The sequence below is a fragment of the Myotis brandtii genome, unplaced genomic scaffold (assembly GCF_000412655.1).
Source record: "Myotis brandtii unplaced genomic scaffold, ASM41265v1 scaffold1020, whole genome shotgun sequence".
Classification (NCBI taxonomy): Eukaryota; Metazoa; Chordata; class Mammalia; order Chiroptera; family Vespertilionidae; genus Myotis; species Myotis brandtii.
The window spans coordinates 893,893-912,861 of record NW_005353406.1 but is presented as its reverse complement, the minus strand read 5'-3'; the positions used below and the strand labels follow the sequence as shown (position 1 = coordinate 912,861).

The window sequence follows — 18,969 nt, the reverse complement described above, 5'->3', positions numbered from 1 at the left end:
CTGAGAGGCTGAGAGGCATATTACCCTTTTACTATATAGGATAGAGGCCTGGTGCATGGGTGGGGGCCGGCTGGGTTGCGTGTCCTGGGTCCAGGATCAGGGTGGGGGTCCCACTGTGGTGCCTGGCCAGCCTGGGTGAGGGGCTGAGGGCCGTTTTCAGGCTGGCCACACCCCCTTCAGCCTGGGGGTCCCCACAGGGGTGTCTGGCTAGCCTGGGTGAGGGGCTGATGGCTGTTTGCAAGCTGTCCAAGCCCCCCCAGCAGGGACTTTCACTCTATGGGGCTGTGGCAAGCCTGGGTGAGGGGTGAGGGGCTGGCTGAAGCCCGGCTGACTAAAGCTGGTTTCTGGGGTTTTGTTTAGCTTCTATATTTGCAACATAGTTGCTTAGAGTTGCAGCTGAGAGGCCGGCAAGGCAGGCGGGGAACGTTGGAGTCCGCAGTCACTGGAGCAAGCAAGCCTCCCTGTTCGCTTCAAGCTGCCTGGCTGCCGGCCGCCATCTTGGCTGACAGTTAATTTGCATATCGCCCTGATTAGCCAATGGGAAGGGTAGCGGCCGTACAGCTAATTACCATGTTTCTCTTTTATTAGATAGGATGTGGAGACACTGGGTAAAGGGATGATTCACATCCCAGGCACAGCAGAGCGGATGGTGTAAGATTTCATCACACTACTCAGAATGCTGCGCAATTTAAAAGTGTGGGTTGTTTATTTTTGGAATTTTTAAATTTACTGTGGACCATGGGTAACTGAAACTGTGGAAAGTGAAACTGGGTAGGAGGGACTGCTGTTCTGAATGGTTACTTTTAATTAAATTTTGTCACTAGTGGTGTAGAGAGTGTTACAGGTTGATCTTGTACCTTGCCAAACTCTCTCATGAGTTTCAAAGGTATTTTTAATTCTGTTGGTTTGTAGGTAGATATATCATATGCAAATACTGATATTTTTATCTCTCTTCTTTGATCTTACATCTTAAAACTTTTTCTTTCCTTAAATGGTGGCCATGACCTCTAGTATTATGTTAAGCAGCTTTGTCCTATTTCTGATCTTAAATGATTCTAAAGTTTCTCCATTTAGTGTAATATTTGCTGAAGGTTTTTGGTCTCTGATTTTTATCAAATTAAGGAAGTTCTGTTCTAAGTTCCTATTTTGCTAAGAGTTTTTTAAATCATAAGTTATTGGATCTTACTATATATTTTCTGCAGTGAATGAAATAATTGCCTAGCTGCTTTCAAAAGTGAAAACCAATTTATGAATATATCTGAGTTACAAAATACTTGGGGAACAGGCCTTTATTGTCACAATTTGGCTTTGTAGATTTTTTTTAACACATTGAAAAATCTGCCCATATGTTAAGGAGGTGGCTTGTTATTTTAAGGATTAGAAAGGATGTATGCTTGTATGCATGTTTTGTGTTTTACAGAAGGGACCAAGCTCTGTTGAGGCATAATTGAAACAGTGTAAAGTTGTAAACTCTATTTTATGTTTTAAAAATCTTTGTTGTTGCCCTAGCTCAGTGGTCGGCAAACTGTGGCTCGCGAGCCACATGTGGCTCTTTGCCCGCACGTGGTATTTTGTGGAAGAGCCACACTCAAAGGGCCAAAGAGCCGCATGTGGCTTGCGAGCCGCAGTTTGCCGATCACTGCCCTAGCCGGTTTGGCTCAGTGAATAGAGGGTCAGCCTGCAGACTGAAGGGTCTTGGGTTCGATTCCGGTCAAGGGCACATGCCAGGGTTGCGGGCTCAGTCCCCAGTGGAGGTGTGCAGGAGGCAGTCAATCAATGATTCTCATCATTGATGTTTCTACCTCTCTCTCCCTCTCCCTTCCTCTCTGAAATCAATTTTAAATTGTTGAAATGACTACATATGTCCCCATTGACCCCTTCTATCCCCCTGCCCCCACAACTCCCCACTCCCCGCCCCTCTCCCAGGCCTTCACCACACTATTGTCTATGTTCATGGGCTATGCATATATTCATATAAGTTCTTTGGTTAATCTTTCCCCCTATCCCTCTTCCCCACCACCCTTCCCTCTGAGATTCCTCAGTCTGTTCTATGCGTCCATGTCTCTGGACCTATTTTTTTCCACTATATATGCATACAAGTTCTTTGGTTAATTTCTTCCCAATCATTGTTGTAAACTTTTAAACTTGATTTCTTAAGTAATCTTACATTTCAACTTGGTACTTTACCAAATAGATATAAGGGCAAACTTGGAACTATATTTATTATGTTAATGTTGTGTGTGTCTAAGGTATATATTCTCACTTGTGCCTTGTGGTTATGATGATTTATATTCTATGGATATATATATGGACAAACTTTTTTAAAAATATTTTTTTTATTGGTTTCAGAGAGGAAGGGAGAGGGAAAGAGAGAGAGAAACATCAATGATGAGAGAGAATCATCGATCGGCTGCCTCCTGCACACCACCTACTGGGGATGGAGCCTGCAACCCCTGCAAGTGCTCAGGACCCTTCATTCCTCAGGCCGACGCTCTATTCACTGAGCCAAACCAGCTAGGGCTGGACAAATTTTTTAAATGGACTAATACATCCTATATAATAAAAGGGTAATATGCAAATTGACCAAATGGTGGAACGACCAGTCGCTATGATGCACACTGACCACCAGGGGGCAGACGCTCAATGCAGGAGCTGCCCCCTGGTGGTCAGTGTGCTCCCACAGGGGGAGCACTGCTCAGCCAGAAGCCCTGAGCCAGGCTTACAGCTGGCGAGTGCAGTGGCAGTGGTGGGAACCTCTCCCGCTTCCACAGCAGTGCTAAGGATGTCCAACTGCTGGCTTAGGCCTGCTCCCCCACCATCAGTGGGACATCCCCCGAGGGCTCCCGGACTGTGAGGGCACAGGCTGGGCTGAGGGACAACACCTCCTCCCACCCCCCCACCCCTGGAGTACATAAATTTCGTGTACCAGGCCTCTAGTATAACATAAAATGAGTGCATTTCCCATTCATTTTCTTTTTTTTTTTTAATATATATTTTATTGATTTTTTACAGAGAGGAAGGGAGAGGGATAGAGAGTTAGAAACATCGATGAGAGAGAAACATTGACCAGCTGCCTCCTGCACACTCCCTACTGGGTATGTGCCTGCAACCAAGGTACATGCCCTTGACCGGAATCGAACCTGGGACCCTTGAGTCCGCAGGCCGACGCTCTATCCACTGAGCCAAACCGGTCAGGGCTCCCATTAATTTTCTTATTGCTTAACATTTGTATTGATATGACCCTGGACTCTGTAAGTAGTGCGTTGGCTGAACGTAACAAAACTTAACCAAATAGGGGTTTGTTTTTCTCACAAAAGTAATCTAGGCAGCTTCTAATCTTTGGTTCAGCTGTTCAGTAACATTAGATCTGGTGGTTTTAGAAAACATTTTTGTCTTTTCTTTCCCAGAACCTCTCACTATTGAGAACTGGCCAGAACTAAGCTATATGCTACCTCTAGCTGCAGGGAAGTTTGGGAAAACAAGTATTTAGATGGTCATGTTGCCTCCCCAAATACCCCCAGCTTCTCTTAGAAGGGAAGAAGGAAGGAATGGATATTGAGTAGGTAACTACAGTATTTGCTTTATTTCCTAATAATGGCAACTTAAAAGTTTTGCTTTAAAGAGAAGTTTTAGTTTGAAATGAATACTTCACAAATTTGTTAATCCCCTGTCTTTGACTTCATTCTGCATTTTCAGTAGCAGTGTACATAGTCTAGTTTTCTTGGTAGATGAAATGGTTATTGGCTCCATTCCATGGGAGGGAGAAGGATCAGGACTCCTTTACCTTTAAGAATTAAATTCAACGGCTCAGTACCTGTTATGTGATTGGTGCTGCCACAAAATGTCATAAAATGACTACCGAAGAATTATGTAACATTTTTGTGTCCTCGGGTTGTTTATTGGCTTCTTAGGGAGAAAAAAAAATTCATGCATGAAATAATTGACTAATGGTACAAGAATTCAAAATTATTTGTTAAAATGGTTAGTGGCATATTTTAGTTGTTGCTTTAATCTTTTCTTTGATCAACAAGACCTTGTTTATAAATAGGCGATTTTCCCTACATTCTAATTTGGAAATTAGAATCCTTTGTGTTACAGGAACACTGTTACAAATTGCTTAGATTTTTAACTAGTTTATAAACTTTTATTTTACCTAAGACATATGTATAATAAAAACATAGACATGTGGGCAAATTTTTTCGAAGTGGTATATGCATTAGGATTAAAATTAAAGTAGTGCCCTAACCAGTTTGGCTCAGTGGATAGAGCATTGGCCTGCGGACTCAAGGGTCCCAGGTTGGGTTTCGGGCAAGGGGACCTTGGTTGCAGGCACATCCCCAGTTGGGGGTGTGCAGGAGGCAGCTGATCGATGTTTCTCTCTCATCCATGTTTCTAATTCTCTATCCCTCTCCTTTCCTCTCTGTAAAAAATCAATAAAATATATTTTTAAAGTAGTAATGTTGTTTCTTCAGTTAGAGGCATTTACAAGTCGGTAGGTAACTGTGTGTTCCCATATTCTTACCTTTGTTTTGTGTATATTGTATTGTAGCACACGTCACATGGAGATGGTCGGCAAGAAGTGACCTCTCGCACCGGGCGCTCTGGAGCTCGGTGTAGAAACTCTATAGCTTCCTGTGCAGACGAACAGCCTCACATCGGAAACTACAGACTGTTGAAAACAATCGGCAAAGGGAATTTTGCAAAAGTGAAATTGGCAAGACACATCCTTACAGGCAGAGAGGTAAATGAGATTATGCTTAATTTCTGTTACCCTTGCTCTGATTAGTTCCACAGGAGAGAAAGAGGAAGAGGACAGATAGATTTGGGCTCCTTTCTAAGCTAATTTAACAATTTTTTTTAAAGAACAAGAAACATTAATTACTTGGGAATTCTTTTGCTTTCCCATTTCTTTAGGTGTAGTATATAGTATATTGATTGTTTGAATAATCTTTTGCCTTTAAAAATGGGTAGTGTTGTTCTGTTTTAGTAATATCTGCCACCATAGTAAAAATGGTTTTAAAAGTCATGTAAAGTAAGCACATGATACTTGCAAATCAATAGTGCTGTTTTGTTAATAAATTTATCCTCAAGAAGTTTCTTATCTCTCCAAATACTTTCCTCATAGCTTATGTTTGATGGGCTATGGTGGAGGAAGGCATGTGCTTTCCTGCCTTGTGTGATATCAGCTTTCTGCTCAACCATTTTGCGTATTTATCAAAAATACTTCTATCAAAACTACTAAATTAACTCCCTCCTCATGTTCTACCTAGGCAGTACACAGCCTGTTGCTTCTTGCATTTAGATCTTGTACCTGCTTTTTCTCTTCCCCAAATACATTTCAGCCTTTTGTGTCGGAATCACTTCTGAGAAGTAGTTGATGGACTCCCTTTCCCCAGGCATGGACCCCTGATAAAATTCCTGATACATAATAGTAATTTTCCTTGGCAATGTACTTGACCATGTCTGGATCCTAGTGCTCATAGATTCAACACATTCTGTTTAATGAACGTCGTCTTCCAGTGTGTGCTGGTGCCATAGTTTATCTCGTCAGTGGGCAGTGGGTGGTTTCTGATATTTTGCTGTTACAACATGTGCAGTGGAAATTCTATAACATAACTCTCTGCACCCTTGTTAAGAGTGTTTTTGTAGGATAAATTCCTAGGAGTGGCAATCCTGTGTCAAAGGGGATTAATGTTTAGCATTGTGTAGTAGGCATTTGGTTTTGAGAAAATGTCATATTATTTTATTAACCTACCAAAATGAATAAAGGTGTCCATTTTTCTACACTCTTGCTAACACTGGGCTGTTGATTATTTTTGTCTATAGGAAGGTGGTGAGATCAGTGTGTTATGGGGAGCTCTTCTTGTCCCCGCCAGGTGCTGGTGGGAGTGGGTTTCTTGCGATATCATAAGAAAAGGAATTTTCTGAGATTCACACCAGAGAATGAGATATTGTAGAAAGCTTTGTTTCTGTGGAATTGCACCCCTGAGTTTCCAAGGTCCCATTTCCCTCGGTCCCACCATGGAAGAAGTGTAGCTGTAACTTCAGCAGAGCTAGGATTAAAGCCGTTGCCCAGAGTTCCCGTTCCATGTTGGGACACAGTCCAATCCAACTTCACGCTAGCTTGGTTTGTGTTGCCTACTGTAGTTCATCAGTTCATTGCATGTGGGGTCCATCCTCAGGGCCACATGGCTATGGAGGGTACATGGGCGAATGCAAGGAAGCAGGAGCAAAGCCAGAGTAACCAGAGAGCCAAGAGAACGCCAAGAGCCAAGAAGAGCGAGAATTTCTTTTATTTTGGGATTATGTATCCCCAAATTTTCACAGACCTCCATTGGCCCTGCCCACTCTAGCCAATGATCTCTGTTCCCAGGCTTGACTGACAGACGCCTTCCCTGTGTCACCCTGACCCTACTGCACATGCACCCATCTTCATTTTGTCCAGTCCCTTCCCCCAGTGATCTATGGGAAGTGGACCCATGGTTCCCTGGGGAGTGTGAAATGCAGCTTCCTAGTGAAGCTGCCCGAAATGGCCATGCTTATAATGTCTGTCTCCCCGCTTGCTCCTTTCCTATTATTATTAACTAGGGGCCCGGTGCACGAAGATTCATGCACTGGGGGATGAGGGGGTCCCTCAGCCTGACCTACACCCTCTCCAATCTGGGAGCCCTCAGGGGAGCCCTCTCCAATCCGGGAGTTTCTGTCTGTCTTTGCAATCATATGAGCGGATTGTCTGAGACCCCCAACCCAGTTTGATTTGTTGCTCACAGAATAATAGAGGCTTTTTTTTTTCTTTGCTCCATTGGTGGAGATTTCCTGGAAGTTTTAGGATATCTTCCCTTTCCTAGACCCTCTGATTTTACTTATGTCTCTCACCTTTGCTTTCCCTCCATCCCCAACTGCAACAGTAACGTGCTCCAGGCTCACTTTGCTCTAGTGCAGTGGTTCTCAACCTTCCTAATGCCGCGACCCTTTAATACAGTTGCTCATGTTGTGACTCAACCATAAAATTATTTTCGTTGCTACTTCATAACTGTAATGTTGCTACTGTTATGAATCTTAATATAAATATCTGATATGCAGGATGTATTTAGGTGACCCCTGTGAAAGGGTCGTTCGACCCCCAAAGGGGTCGCGACCCACAGGTTGAGAGCAGCTGCTCTAGTGTCTAGGAGATCCGTCTGCCACCAGAACTACGATTCCCAGCATTCCTGGTGCTCCCCGCGCTCTGGGCTTCTGCTTCCGGTCCTGGGGCTGCCACCAAAACTACTATTCCCAAAATTCCTGGTGCTCCTCACGCTCTGGGTTTTCCCTGACCAAGGGAGCCATGTCCCCCCAAGCCTCCAGCTCTCCTGCTCTGCTCTCCGTCTGGTGACCAAGGGAGGAACGTCCCCCCCAAGGGAGTGACTGAGGGAGACACGTCCCCCCAAGCTGCCTGCTCTCCCATTCTGCTCTGTGTATGCAAATTACCTGTCATCTTTGTCGGGTGAATTTGCATACTCATTGGCTGGTGGGCGTGGCTTGACCATAGCAGAGGGACAGTTAATTTGCATGTTTCTCTTTTATTATATAGGATTTATTATATAGGATATAGGATAACTAGCTAATTATAAAGGTATCAGATGGATTATAGCTCCAAGTAAGTGGGAAAGGGAGACGGTGATTAGAGAGTGAGAAACTAAAAATTAAGATCACAAAGGGTTTTCAGATATCAGTAGTTCCAAAGACTAGAGTATAATAATGTAAGTGGTTAATTTATGTGACTTTTTGTTTGTTTCTAGAAGCTTCTTAGACTCTTCTCATTTATCTTTGCTGTTCAGGAATTTCACAGGGAGGTGCCCCGGAGTTGGTCTTCATTCATTGTTCTTGGTGCTCGTAGGACCCTTTCAATGTAGAGATTCTTGTTTTGCAGTCCTGGAGAATTGTCTCAGTTTATTATTTAAAAATCTTCATTTTGGAACTCTTGATCTTTTTGTTGTTATTTGATCTGTTTTCCATTCTGTGTTTTTATTTTACTTTCTAGGAGATGTCTTTAATTTTATCATCCAGTCTTACATGATCATATTCATGCTTTCCTCTTATCCCAGCTCTTTCTTGTTCTCTGATTATTTGTCTTCGTAGCATCCAGTTCTATCTAACTCCCTGAGTGTAGTGACAGATTTATTCTTTCTCTCTCTCTTCCTTTTTTTTTTTTTTAGGTAGATTTTTGCTCCCTGCATTGTTTCTCTTTTCTCTGGGGTTCTTCTTGGTGTCTCTCTTACATACAGACATTTTCTTTGTAATCTGTTAATCTCTGGTTGTTTGTTTGTATTTCCATGTGTAGGGTATGTTTATTCACAAAGCTTTCCTGTTGGGAGTTGTTTAATGCTTTTATTGGAGGACCCCAGGTTCATTAAATAGCCTTTGGCTCTCTTCTCTGGGAACATTCAGTTTCTCTAGATAAGACTCTTCATGTACTTATAGCTGCATCTGTCATGTGTGTGGGCTCTGGGTCATTGAAAGCAAAAATGCTTTCCTGAATGAGCTTATCAAGTGTAACTTCAGGAATAATACTGATTATAATAAAGCCCCTGTATTTCTTCAGGAGGGAGGGAAGGAAAGAAGGGGGGGGAGGGAGAATCCTATGTTCTGCTTGGAAGGAGCCGGTGGTCCCACCCGTAAGTGACAGTGCGACACTTCATTCCGCCTTTTTCATCTCCTCACTCCTGTTCTCTGCTGGGACCTTGAGTCCAGAGCCTTGTTATCTTTTCCACAGAGTACATTTCTAGCCTCTTAAGAACCTGTAGTTATTGATTGGTTTGGGGAGCAGCAGCCATTCTGTATATAGACTTTTGACCTTGGAATGAGCTCATCAGCTCCCACATCCCCTTTGGTTCCCCAGGACCTCCAGGTCTGTAACCCTGAGTTGTGCTGGCAGATCACATTGTTTCTGGCTATTTGTTTCCTCTGTGGTCTCTTTCAGAAAGTTATTGAAGTATCTTTCCTACTGTTGTCTTCTCAACTTATTACTGTGCTTTTTATGCTATCTGCCTTCACTGTCTGTCCTCCACATTTAACTGCAAGTGTCCTGTTTTCTACCCTAGAGAAGGCACCAGAGTGGGTGGGAGGAAGGATTAGAATTTGAACCAATTACCTTTAGCCTCTTAGTGCTCAATAAGTATTTGTTGTTGATTCTAAGAATGATAAAATTATAATTCTTCATCCTGGGATGTCTGAACTTCTTGAAATTTTACATGAATGGCTATACATTTTTTTTTAATATATATTTTTTAATCCTCACCCAAGGATATTTTTCCATTGACTTTTAGAGAGAGTGGAAGGGAGAGGGAGAGAAAGAGAGAAACATTGATGTGAGAGAGACACATAGATTGATTGCCTCCTGCAAGTACCCTGACCAGGGTGCACCCTGACCAGGGTCGGGGATCGAGCCTGCAACCGAGGTATGTTCCCTCGATCAGAATCGAAGCTGGGATCTTTCATCCTGTGCACTGACACTCTATATCCCAGTGATGGCGAACCTTTTGAGCTCGGCGTGTCAGCATTTTGAAAAACCCTAACTTAACTCTGGTGCCATGTCACATATAGAAATTTTTTGGTATTTGCAACCATAGTAAAACAAAGACTTATATTTTTGATATTTATTTTATATATTTAAATGCCATTTAACAAAGAAAAATCAACCAAAAAAATGAGTTCGCGTGTCACCTCTGACAAGCGTGTCATAGGTTCGCCATCACCGCTCTATCCAGTGAGCCAAACCGTCTAGGGCAGCGGTTCTCAACCTGTGGGTTGCGACCCCTTTGGGTGTCGAACGACCCTTTCACAGGGGTCGCCTAAATACATCCTGCATATCAGGTATTTACATTACGATTCATAACAGTAACAAAATTACAGTTATGAAGTAGCAACGAAAATAATTTTATGGTTGGGGGTCACCACAACATGAGGAACTGTATTAAAGGGTCGCAGCATTAGGAAGGTTGAGAATCACTGGTCTAGGGTAATAGTAATACATTTTAGTCACAACAATTTTTTTAGTCTGTGAAGAATACATTACCTTTAGAGAAAGTTTGGAGATTTGAGAGGGAAACAATCCCAGTCATAATTCCCTGAATACCATTGTTATCTTTGTATATTCTCCATATTTATATGTATGTTTTCTCAACATACTTTGGGTCGCAATTTTGTATCCTGGCTTTCCCCCCTCACAATTTTATTGCTGCATAACCATTAAAACTAAATGTCAGTTGTTTTGTGCAGCTCCATTGATTAACAACAGTTCTCAAACTTTTTTTGTTGTTAATCCTCACCTGAGGATAATTTTTCCATTAATTTTTAGAGAGAGTGGAAGGGAGGGGGAGAGACAGAAGAGAGAGAAACATCAATGTGAGAGAGACACATTGATTGGTTGCCTCCCACACCGCCCTGACTGGAATTAAACCCAAGACCCTTCAGTCCATGGGCCAACACTCTAACCATTGAGCCAAAATGGCTAAGGCTGTTCTCAAACCTTTTTGTCTCAGAATTCCTTTAAATTTTTAAAATTGATGGCTCTCACCCTGGCCAGGTGACTCAGTTGACTGCAGGTTCGATCCATGAGGCATGTACGGGAGACAGCCAATCGATGTTTCTCTCTCTCTCTTTCTGTCTCTCTTTTCCCCCCTCCTCCACGTCTCTCTCTAAAAATCAATAAAAACATATCTGCGGGTGAGGATAAAAACATGGAGAACTTGTTTATATGGGTTATATTTATTGATACTGCAGTAGAAGTTACCACTAAGGAACTTAAAATATATTTTAATTCATTTAAAATAACCTATTACATATTAATATAAGTAATGTATTTTTATGAAAAATGACTCTTTTCCAAAACAAATTATTGAGAAGAGTAACACTTTTAATTATTTGCAAATCTCTTTAATGTCTGCTTAATAGAAGTTTGCTAGGTTTTCATATCTGCTTCTGCATTCAAACTACTTCAGTATGTTGTTTTGGTTAAAGTGTATGAAGAAACCTGATCTTCCACAGACAGACACGTGGCTGGAAAAGAGAGGAATGTTCTAATACCCTTTCAAGTGCTCTCAGGTATTTTTCTCTGACTGTCTACTGAAACTCAACAAGTAGTAATTTCTTGGGGTGGGGAGGGCATTGCTTAATCGAATGTTTATTCAAAACAACTATAGTGATTGACAGAGAGTTACTACCCAGACAGTTTGCTTCATTTGGAAGTTAACAGTGGCAGATTCGGAAGCGGGCAGAGGGTGGAAGAGCCTTCGTGTTCTGATCGCAGATGTGACTGAAAAGCATCAAGACGGTGGTAGTGCATTTAGTACAACCCGGAGGTCAGGACTTTACAGTTCACATGCAGAAAAGGAAAAACTCACATAAACACAATTCCTACAAATTGACAGTCTCTCAATTACACTATTGTGACTCTTTTAAAAAATATGTAAAATTTACCATTTTAACAATTTTTATGTGTACAGGTCAGTGGCATTAAGTACATTTGCATTGTCGCGCAATTACCATCATTATCTGTCTCCAGAACAGATACAGTTGATCTCATTATTTGCAAATTCCATATTTGCACACTCACCCACTACCTGAAATGTATTTGTGGTCCCCAAATCAGTACCCAGTGCTTTTGCAGTCATTTACGGACGTGCACAGAGCAGTGAAAAGTTTGAACTGCTGGATGTGCATTCCCCAGTCAAGGTCAGCAAGGTGACACTCTGCCTTGTTTCAACTTTCATACTCTAAACAAATGCCCTTTCTGTGGTTTGTTTAGTCCATTTCTTTTTCACATTTTTGTTGATGATTTTGCTGTTTAAAAAAAAATATACACACACACACACACACACACACACACACACACTGGAGGGGGTTCCCTCACAGTCCGGGAGCCCTCAGGGGCAGGAGGTGACCCGGCGATCAGGGGAAGGCAATGCCCCATCACACCTCTGCTGCTGCCACTGCCGGCAGCGCAAGCCTCGGCCGGCCCTGGTTACCTGAGCCTGAGTCTTTATTGAAATATAAAATATCTTAGAAAAGTGCTTAAATCATAAGTGTACAGCTTGATGAAATATCACAAAGTAATCGTGTTTGTATCATCCTGATCCAAAGTATACTAAGGGCAAAAATATGCTATGACTTGAACCCCAGCAGCCTTTTTTCTACCTCCTCCTCATCTTTTCACTGTTCTTCCTCCCCAAGGTAACAGCTGTGCTGACTCTAACACCAGAGAGGAGGGTTTCTTTCTAACATTATGCTAATGGAATCATACAGTGTATCATTTGTGTCTGTCTCTTTTACTCCACTTGATGCTTATGACATTCCTCCATGTTGTGTATTGATAGGCTTTAATTTGAATTTTTATATTGTAGTCTCCTGTTCTAGTTGTTTGGCTTGGTCTTTATGCTGTGGACTGAATTGCGTTCCCCAAAACTCGTATGTTAAAGCCTTAACCAGTGTGGCAGTTTTGGAGAAGGGGCCTTTGTAGAAGTCATTAGGTTAACCTAATTACAGGTTACTATGGTAGAGCCCTGATCCAGTCGGGTTTGTGTCCTGATAAGAAGAGCCACTAGAGCGCTTGCTTTCTCTCTCCGCCATGTAAGGACACATTGAGAAAGCGGCCGTGTGCAAACCATGAGGAGCATCCTCACCAGGAACTGATCATGCTGGCACCCTGAGCTCAGCGTCCCAGCTTCCCAGACTGTGGGAAATACATTTCCACTGGGTAAGCTACCTGCTCTGCAGTATCTTTTATGGCCGCCCAGGCTGAGGTATGTGCAGTTCGTCCAGGCTACTGTGTCTTGAAAGTCTTGGGTCTTTTTTTGTTGTGCTCTGTCAGTGGTGGTGGGTGCTTTAGCACCTGTTGGGAGCTGTACGGATCTTTTGACCAGTAGTGAATTGACAGGGTTTTTCTCCAGGGGTGTGTGCTATGAGTTTGTTGGGCCCTTTTGGTTTAGGAATGTTGGGGGGAAGCCCGTATCATGCATGAGCTTATTTCTATTTTGTAATTTTCCACTGTGTGTCTGGCATCAGGGTGAATCAGTGGAATTTCCAGAACTTCACACAAGTGGCAGGGAGTCTCCTCTTCCTCACGTAGTGAACTCCTTTTTGCTGTGCGCCACACCCCACCCCACCCCCGAAAAACCATCTCTACAACCTGGGAATGAGTGGACGCTCTCTCTCCAGTCTCCATCTTCCTGAGAAGCGATGCATCACAGTTGCCTCCTGTTTTGGTGACCTCAAGGGCTGAGCTGTTCTACAGGCCCCAGCTCTGGGCCAAGGTTATTTTGGTAGCTGAGCCATCCCAACAGGGAGCTGAAAGGAAGAGGGGATTAGGAGCTTCCTCCTGAGGCTTCAGTGACACACACACACACACACACACACACACTGTTTCACATTGAGGACACTTGCTTTTGATAAAATGACTTCAGTTTGATTTAGTCAAATGCCACATATTTGAGCTCCTGTTTTTGCCTTAGCTATTACTTGAATAGCACTACTTGAAAATGAAAATGTGTAAGAACAGCCCTAACCGGTTTGGCTCAGTGGATAGAGCGTCAGCCTGTGGACTGAAGGGTCCCAGGTTCGATCCCGGTCAAGGGCATGTACCTTGGTTTCGGGCTCATCACCAGTAGAGGGTGTGCAGGAGGCAGCTGATTGATGTTTCTCTCTCATCAATGTTTCTAACTCTCTATCCCTCTTCCTTCCTCTCTGTAAAAAATCAATAAAAATATATTTAAAAAAAACGTGTAAGAACAGAATCGGAATAGAATCTTTGGTGGATATTGAAGAGAACCAGAAGAAACCAGTGATCAAAAGTCCAGCCATGGCCCTAGCCAATTTGGCTCAGTGGATAGAGCATCGGCCTGCGGACTGAAGGGTCCCAGGTTCAATTCCTGTCAAGGGCACATGTCTGGGTTGAGGGCTCGATCCCCAGTAGGGGGGCGTGCAGGAGGCAGCCTATCCATGATTCTCTCTCATCATAGATGTTTCTATCTCTCCCTTTCCCTTCCTCTCTGACATCAATTAAAAAAAAAAAAAACAGTCATTGGAAGAAACCAGATCTCAGAAGATCTCTCCCTCCTTTACTCCCTCCCTTTCTCTGTCTCTGAAATCAATAAACATATCCTCGGGTGAGGATTAAAAAAAAAAAGACACATAACAAAATTTACCATCTTAACCATTTTTAAGTGTATATTTCAGTGGAATTAAATATGTTCATAATGTTGCATAATCATCACCATCACCACCATCTTATCTCCAGAACTTTTTTCATCTTGTAAACCTGAAACTGTCTTCATTCCCCCTCCCCGCTGCTCCGGGTACCTGCCACCTACTTTCTGTCTCTATGATTTTCAATATTCTAGGTATCTCATATGAGTGGAATCATACTGTATTTGTCCTTTTGTGACTGGCTTTTTTCACTTAGCATAATGTCCTCAAGGTCAATTGATGTTATAGCATCTGCCAGAATTTTCTTCCTTTTTAAGGCTGAGTAATATTCCATCGTATGGATAATTCCACATTAGACTTATCCATTTGTTCCTCAAAGGAAACTTGGATGACTTCCACATCCTAGCTATTGTGAATAATGCTAATCATGGGTGTATAAATATTTATTTAACTCTCTGCTTTCAATTCTTCAGGGTTTATAGCCTGAAGTGGAATTGCTGGATCACATGGTAATTGTTTTTAGTTTTTTGAGGAGCTCTGTACAATTTTCTACAATGGCTGTACTATTTTGCATTCTTACCAAAAGTACACGAGTGTTCCATTTGCTGCACATCCTTGCCAAGGCTTATTTTATTGATGGATTTTTGATAGTTGCCATCCTGATGTGTGTGCAGTGTTATCTGGTAGTTTTTTGTTTTTGTTTTGTTTTGTTTTTGGTATAGCAAAGGTGGAAATTTATTGAAGAACAAGTATGTTGCATAATCATCACCATCACCACCATCTTATCTCCAGAACTTTTTTCATCTTGTAAACCTGAAACTGTCTTCATTCCCCCTCCCCGCTGCTCCGGGTACCTGCCACCTACTTTCTGTCTCTATGATTTTCAATATTCTAGGTATCTCATATGAGTGGAATCATACTGTATTTGTCCTTTTGTGACTGGCTTTTTTCACTTAGCATAATGTCCTCAAGGTCAATTGATGTTATAGCATCTGCCAGAATTTTCTTCCTTTTTAAGGCTGAGTAATATTCCATCGTATGGATAATTCCACATTAGACTTATCCATTTGTTCCTCAAAGGAAACTTGGATGACTTCCACATCCTAGCTATTGTGAATAATGCTAATCATGGGTGTATAAATATTTATTTAACTCTCTGCTTTCAATTCTTCAGGGTTTATAGCCTGAAGTGGAATTGCTGGATCACATGGTAATTGTTTTTAGTTTTTTGAGGAGCTCTGTACAATTTTCTACAATGGCTGTACTATTTTGCATTCTTACCAAAAGTACACGAGTGTTCCATTTGCTGCACATCCTTGCCAAGGCTTATTTTATTGATGGGTTTTTGATAGTTGCCATCCTGATGTGTGTGCAGTGTTATCTGGTAGTTTTTTGTTTTTGTTTTGTTTTGTTTTTGGTATAGCAAAGGTGGAAATTTATTGAAGAACAAGTACAGACTCCCACGTGGGGAAAGGGAAAGAGTCCCACAGCACAGACTCCCACGTGGGGCAGGGAAAGAGTCCCCTGCCTGGTAGTTTTGAGTTGCATTTCCCTAATGACAAGCGATGTTGAGCATCTTTTCCAGGTGCTTACTGACCTCTGCACATCTTTACCCATTTTTGAATTAGGTTCTTTTTGTTGTTGAGTTTTAGAAGTTCTGTATATATTGTAGATATTCATCCCTTATCAGATGTATGATTTGCAAATATTTTCTCCCATTCTGTGGGTTGTCTTTTTACTCTGCTGATACTTTTTTTTTGTGTGTCTGACCTTATTTATTTGTTACTCTTAGAAAAATCTTGCTTTTGATTGGACTCAGGTGTGGAGGTAAAATCTCTCAGAAGACAGCCTCTGTCTCCTGGCAATCGGTTCCAGGTGTCTCATTATCCTCCTTCATTCTCCTAATTACACGGCCAGCACATTCTCTGGCCTCTTTCTTTTTTTAAAATATATTTTAATTGAATTTTAGAGAGGGGAGAGGGAGCGAGAGATAGAAACATCAATGATGAGAGAGAATCATTGATAGGCTGCTTCCTGCACATCCCCTGCTAGGGATCGAGCCTGCAACCCAGGCATGTGCCCTTGACTAGAATCGAACCTGGGACCCTTCAGTCCACAAGCCAAGGCTCTATCCCCTGAGCCAAACCAGCTAGGGCTGGCCTCTTTCTTATTTCTCTTCCATGATGTTTCTTCAGAGCAATATGCTAGTGTTTGTGTTGCAGGACACATGGAGTGACAAGATGCTGAATCTTGGGTGCTTTGGTCTGAGGTTTTTTACCTTCTTTGTTTAGGGGCTTTCTCACAACATATTTGTGAACATTATCTTCTTTAGAGAGATTGAAAGGTTTGCGGCTTGTGCCAGCTCTTTTGGGCTTTAGGCGATGAGACAAAGTGGTATCAGTGAGACCAGGGATATCTTTCTTTCCTCTTTTTACAATGACCAGGTTGAGAGCACTGAGATTGGATCTACAGTGCAACCCCAAACAGATTTGCGCCTCCTTTATCCAGTTCTCCAGGAATGCCCTTTCCTCCGTAGCAGGTAGATATGGGTCAAGACACCCTTCTTCATGCAGTAACCTTGTTGGCAGTTCCCATCACTGTTAAGCCACATAAGCCTTCCACTCTTCACCCAGATTGTCAGCACCAACTTCTGTGCCACACGCTTTTCATAAAAGGTACGAAGTTTGTGTTTATCATCTGCTTCGGTGAGTTTCTGATAGTCAGTGGCTAGGAAAAAGATATTCAGCTTCATCCAGAAGTAGCCGCCTGCTTCCACGCGCCGTGATAAAGAGCTGGATATTGTCTTTTGATGCACAAAATTTAAAATTTTTCATCAAGTTCAATTTGTCTTTTTTTCCTTTTGTTACTTGTACCTTTGGTGTCATATCCAAGTGATCATTGCCAAATCTAATGTGAAGCTTTTGCCCTGTTTTCTTCTAAGAGTTTGATAAGTGTAGGTCTTACATTTATAATTATTGATCCTCTTTGAGCTAATTTTTGTATATGATGTTAGCTAAGAATCCAATTTCACTCTTTTGCATATAGATGTTTGTTTTTCTCAGCACCATTTCTAGAATATTATTTTGAAATGAATTGTTCAGTTATTTTTGCACTTATCCGTTTATTTGTAATATGGCAAATATCTAGATATAACCCACATTTGGGGTCACCAATAATCTTAAGAGTAGAAAGGGGACTAAAATTTTTTATAACTGTTGACATAGAGACTCTTTGAGCATTTTTCCCAGACTTTGGCTGCAACCCCTTTCTTCACTGGTACTTCTTATTAGGTCTCTTTTCTGAAGGATGCACAGTAGGAAACACAGCCTCACCGATATGGGGAAAGAGCATTTGTTGTCATGGATCTTAGGTGCAAAGCAGAGCTATGTCCCCCAGTTCATGGCAAAGTCTCCCTCTTATGTTTCCTTCTATCATCTTCTGTTGTAACCCCCCTCCCCCATCCTGGATGCCCATAGTTTCTAGAAATCCTATATAATAAAAGCCTAATGTGCTAAGTGTCCAGTCGTCCGAGTGTCTGTTCAACCAATAAAAGCATAATATGCTAATGATATGCTAACGCTGTTCAGCCGCTCACTATGATGTGCACTGACCACCAGGAGGCAGACACTCCGACTGGTAGGTTAGCTTGCTGCTGGGATCCAGCCGATTGGGACTGAGACAGGCTGGGCATGCCCTGGAGCCCTCCCCGCAGTCCCTCCCCGGCTGGCCAACCTCCTATGTCCCTCCCCGGCCCTGATCATGCACCGGTGGGATCCCTTGGCCTGGCCTGCACCCTCTCACAATCCAGGACCCCTCGGGGGATGTTGGAGAGCTGGTTTTGGCCTGATCCCGCAGGCCAGGCCGAGGGACCCCACTGGTACACGAATTCGTGCACCGGGTCTCTAGTCACTTTATAAGAGAAATGACAAACTGACCAGATGAGGATGGTGGTGTAGGTGTACTTAGTCAGTTATCTATATACTAGAGGCCCGGTGCACAAAAATTTGTGCACTCTGGGCGGGGGGGGGGGGGGGGCCCCCCCCCCCCCGCACGAATTTCGTGCACCAGGCCTCTAGTATGCAATACTTTAGAAGTACTTGGAACCTTAGAGGTAGAAGTTACTCAGAGAGAAATTCATCTAGCCAGCCATTTTCCCAGATCAGAAACTAATGCCAAATCTGTATCAATCATCATTCATCAATCACATAACTGGCAAAGATGAAAAAATAAAAATCAAATGCTGTTAAGGGTATGAGGAAACAGGTACTTAAAGTAATACAATAATATATGTCAGGGATCTGCAAATCACAGCCTTCAGGCCAACACCTGTTTTTCAATGGCCTGTAAGCTAAGAATAGCTTTTATATTTTTAAAAGGAAAATAAATTCATAGAAGGAAAAGGGAGGAGAAGGGGCAGGTAAGGGGAAAGAAGGAGGAAAAGAAATGTGACAGAGACTCTATGGGTTCTCAAAAATCTAAAATATTTACTATCTGGTCCTTTACAGAAAAAGTCTGCTGACCCCTGATATATACTATTAAAATGTTTATGTATTACTATATATGTCTTATGTTGTTATATACAGTTTGCACTGTATATTAAATATTTTATATATTTTAAATTTGTGTATACTTTAATTTACACATATTTTTATTTTTTTTATTATTATTATTTTTTAAATATACTTTATTTTTTACAGAGAGGAAGGGAGAGAGAGAGTTAGAAACATCGATGAGAGAGAAACATCGATCAGTTGCCTCCTGCACATCCCCTACTGGGGATGTGCC

At 42.2% G+C, this 18,969-nt stretch overlaps 1 protein-coding gene across 11 annotated transcripts in view; it reads left to right on the top strand.

The window, feature by feature from the left end:
* Positions 1-18,969, top strand: part of MARK3 (MAP/microtubule affinity-regulating kinase 3) — an 89,340-nt gene that overhangs the window by 3,193 nt on the left and 67,178 nt on the right. For 4 of the 11 annotated variants that reach the window (XM_014535650.1, XM_014535636.1, XM_014535644.1 and 1 more), the window contains exon 2: positions 4,550-4,741. In XM_014535650.1, the coding sequence (XP_014391136.1) occupies positions 4,550-4,741 (192 nt within the window). Of the gene's footprint in view, positions 1-3,394; positions 3,564-3,961; positions 3,982-4,549; positions 4,742-12,614; positions 12,737-18,969 lie in introns of those variants that run through there. The other 7 variants (XM_014535664.1, XM_014535668.1, XM_014535676.1 and 4 more) reach the window with 5 other exon arrangements.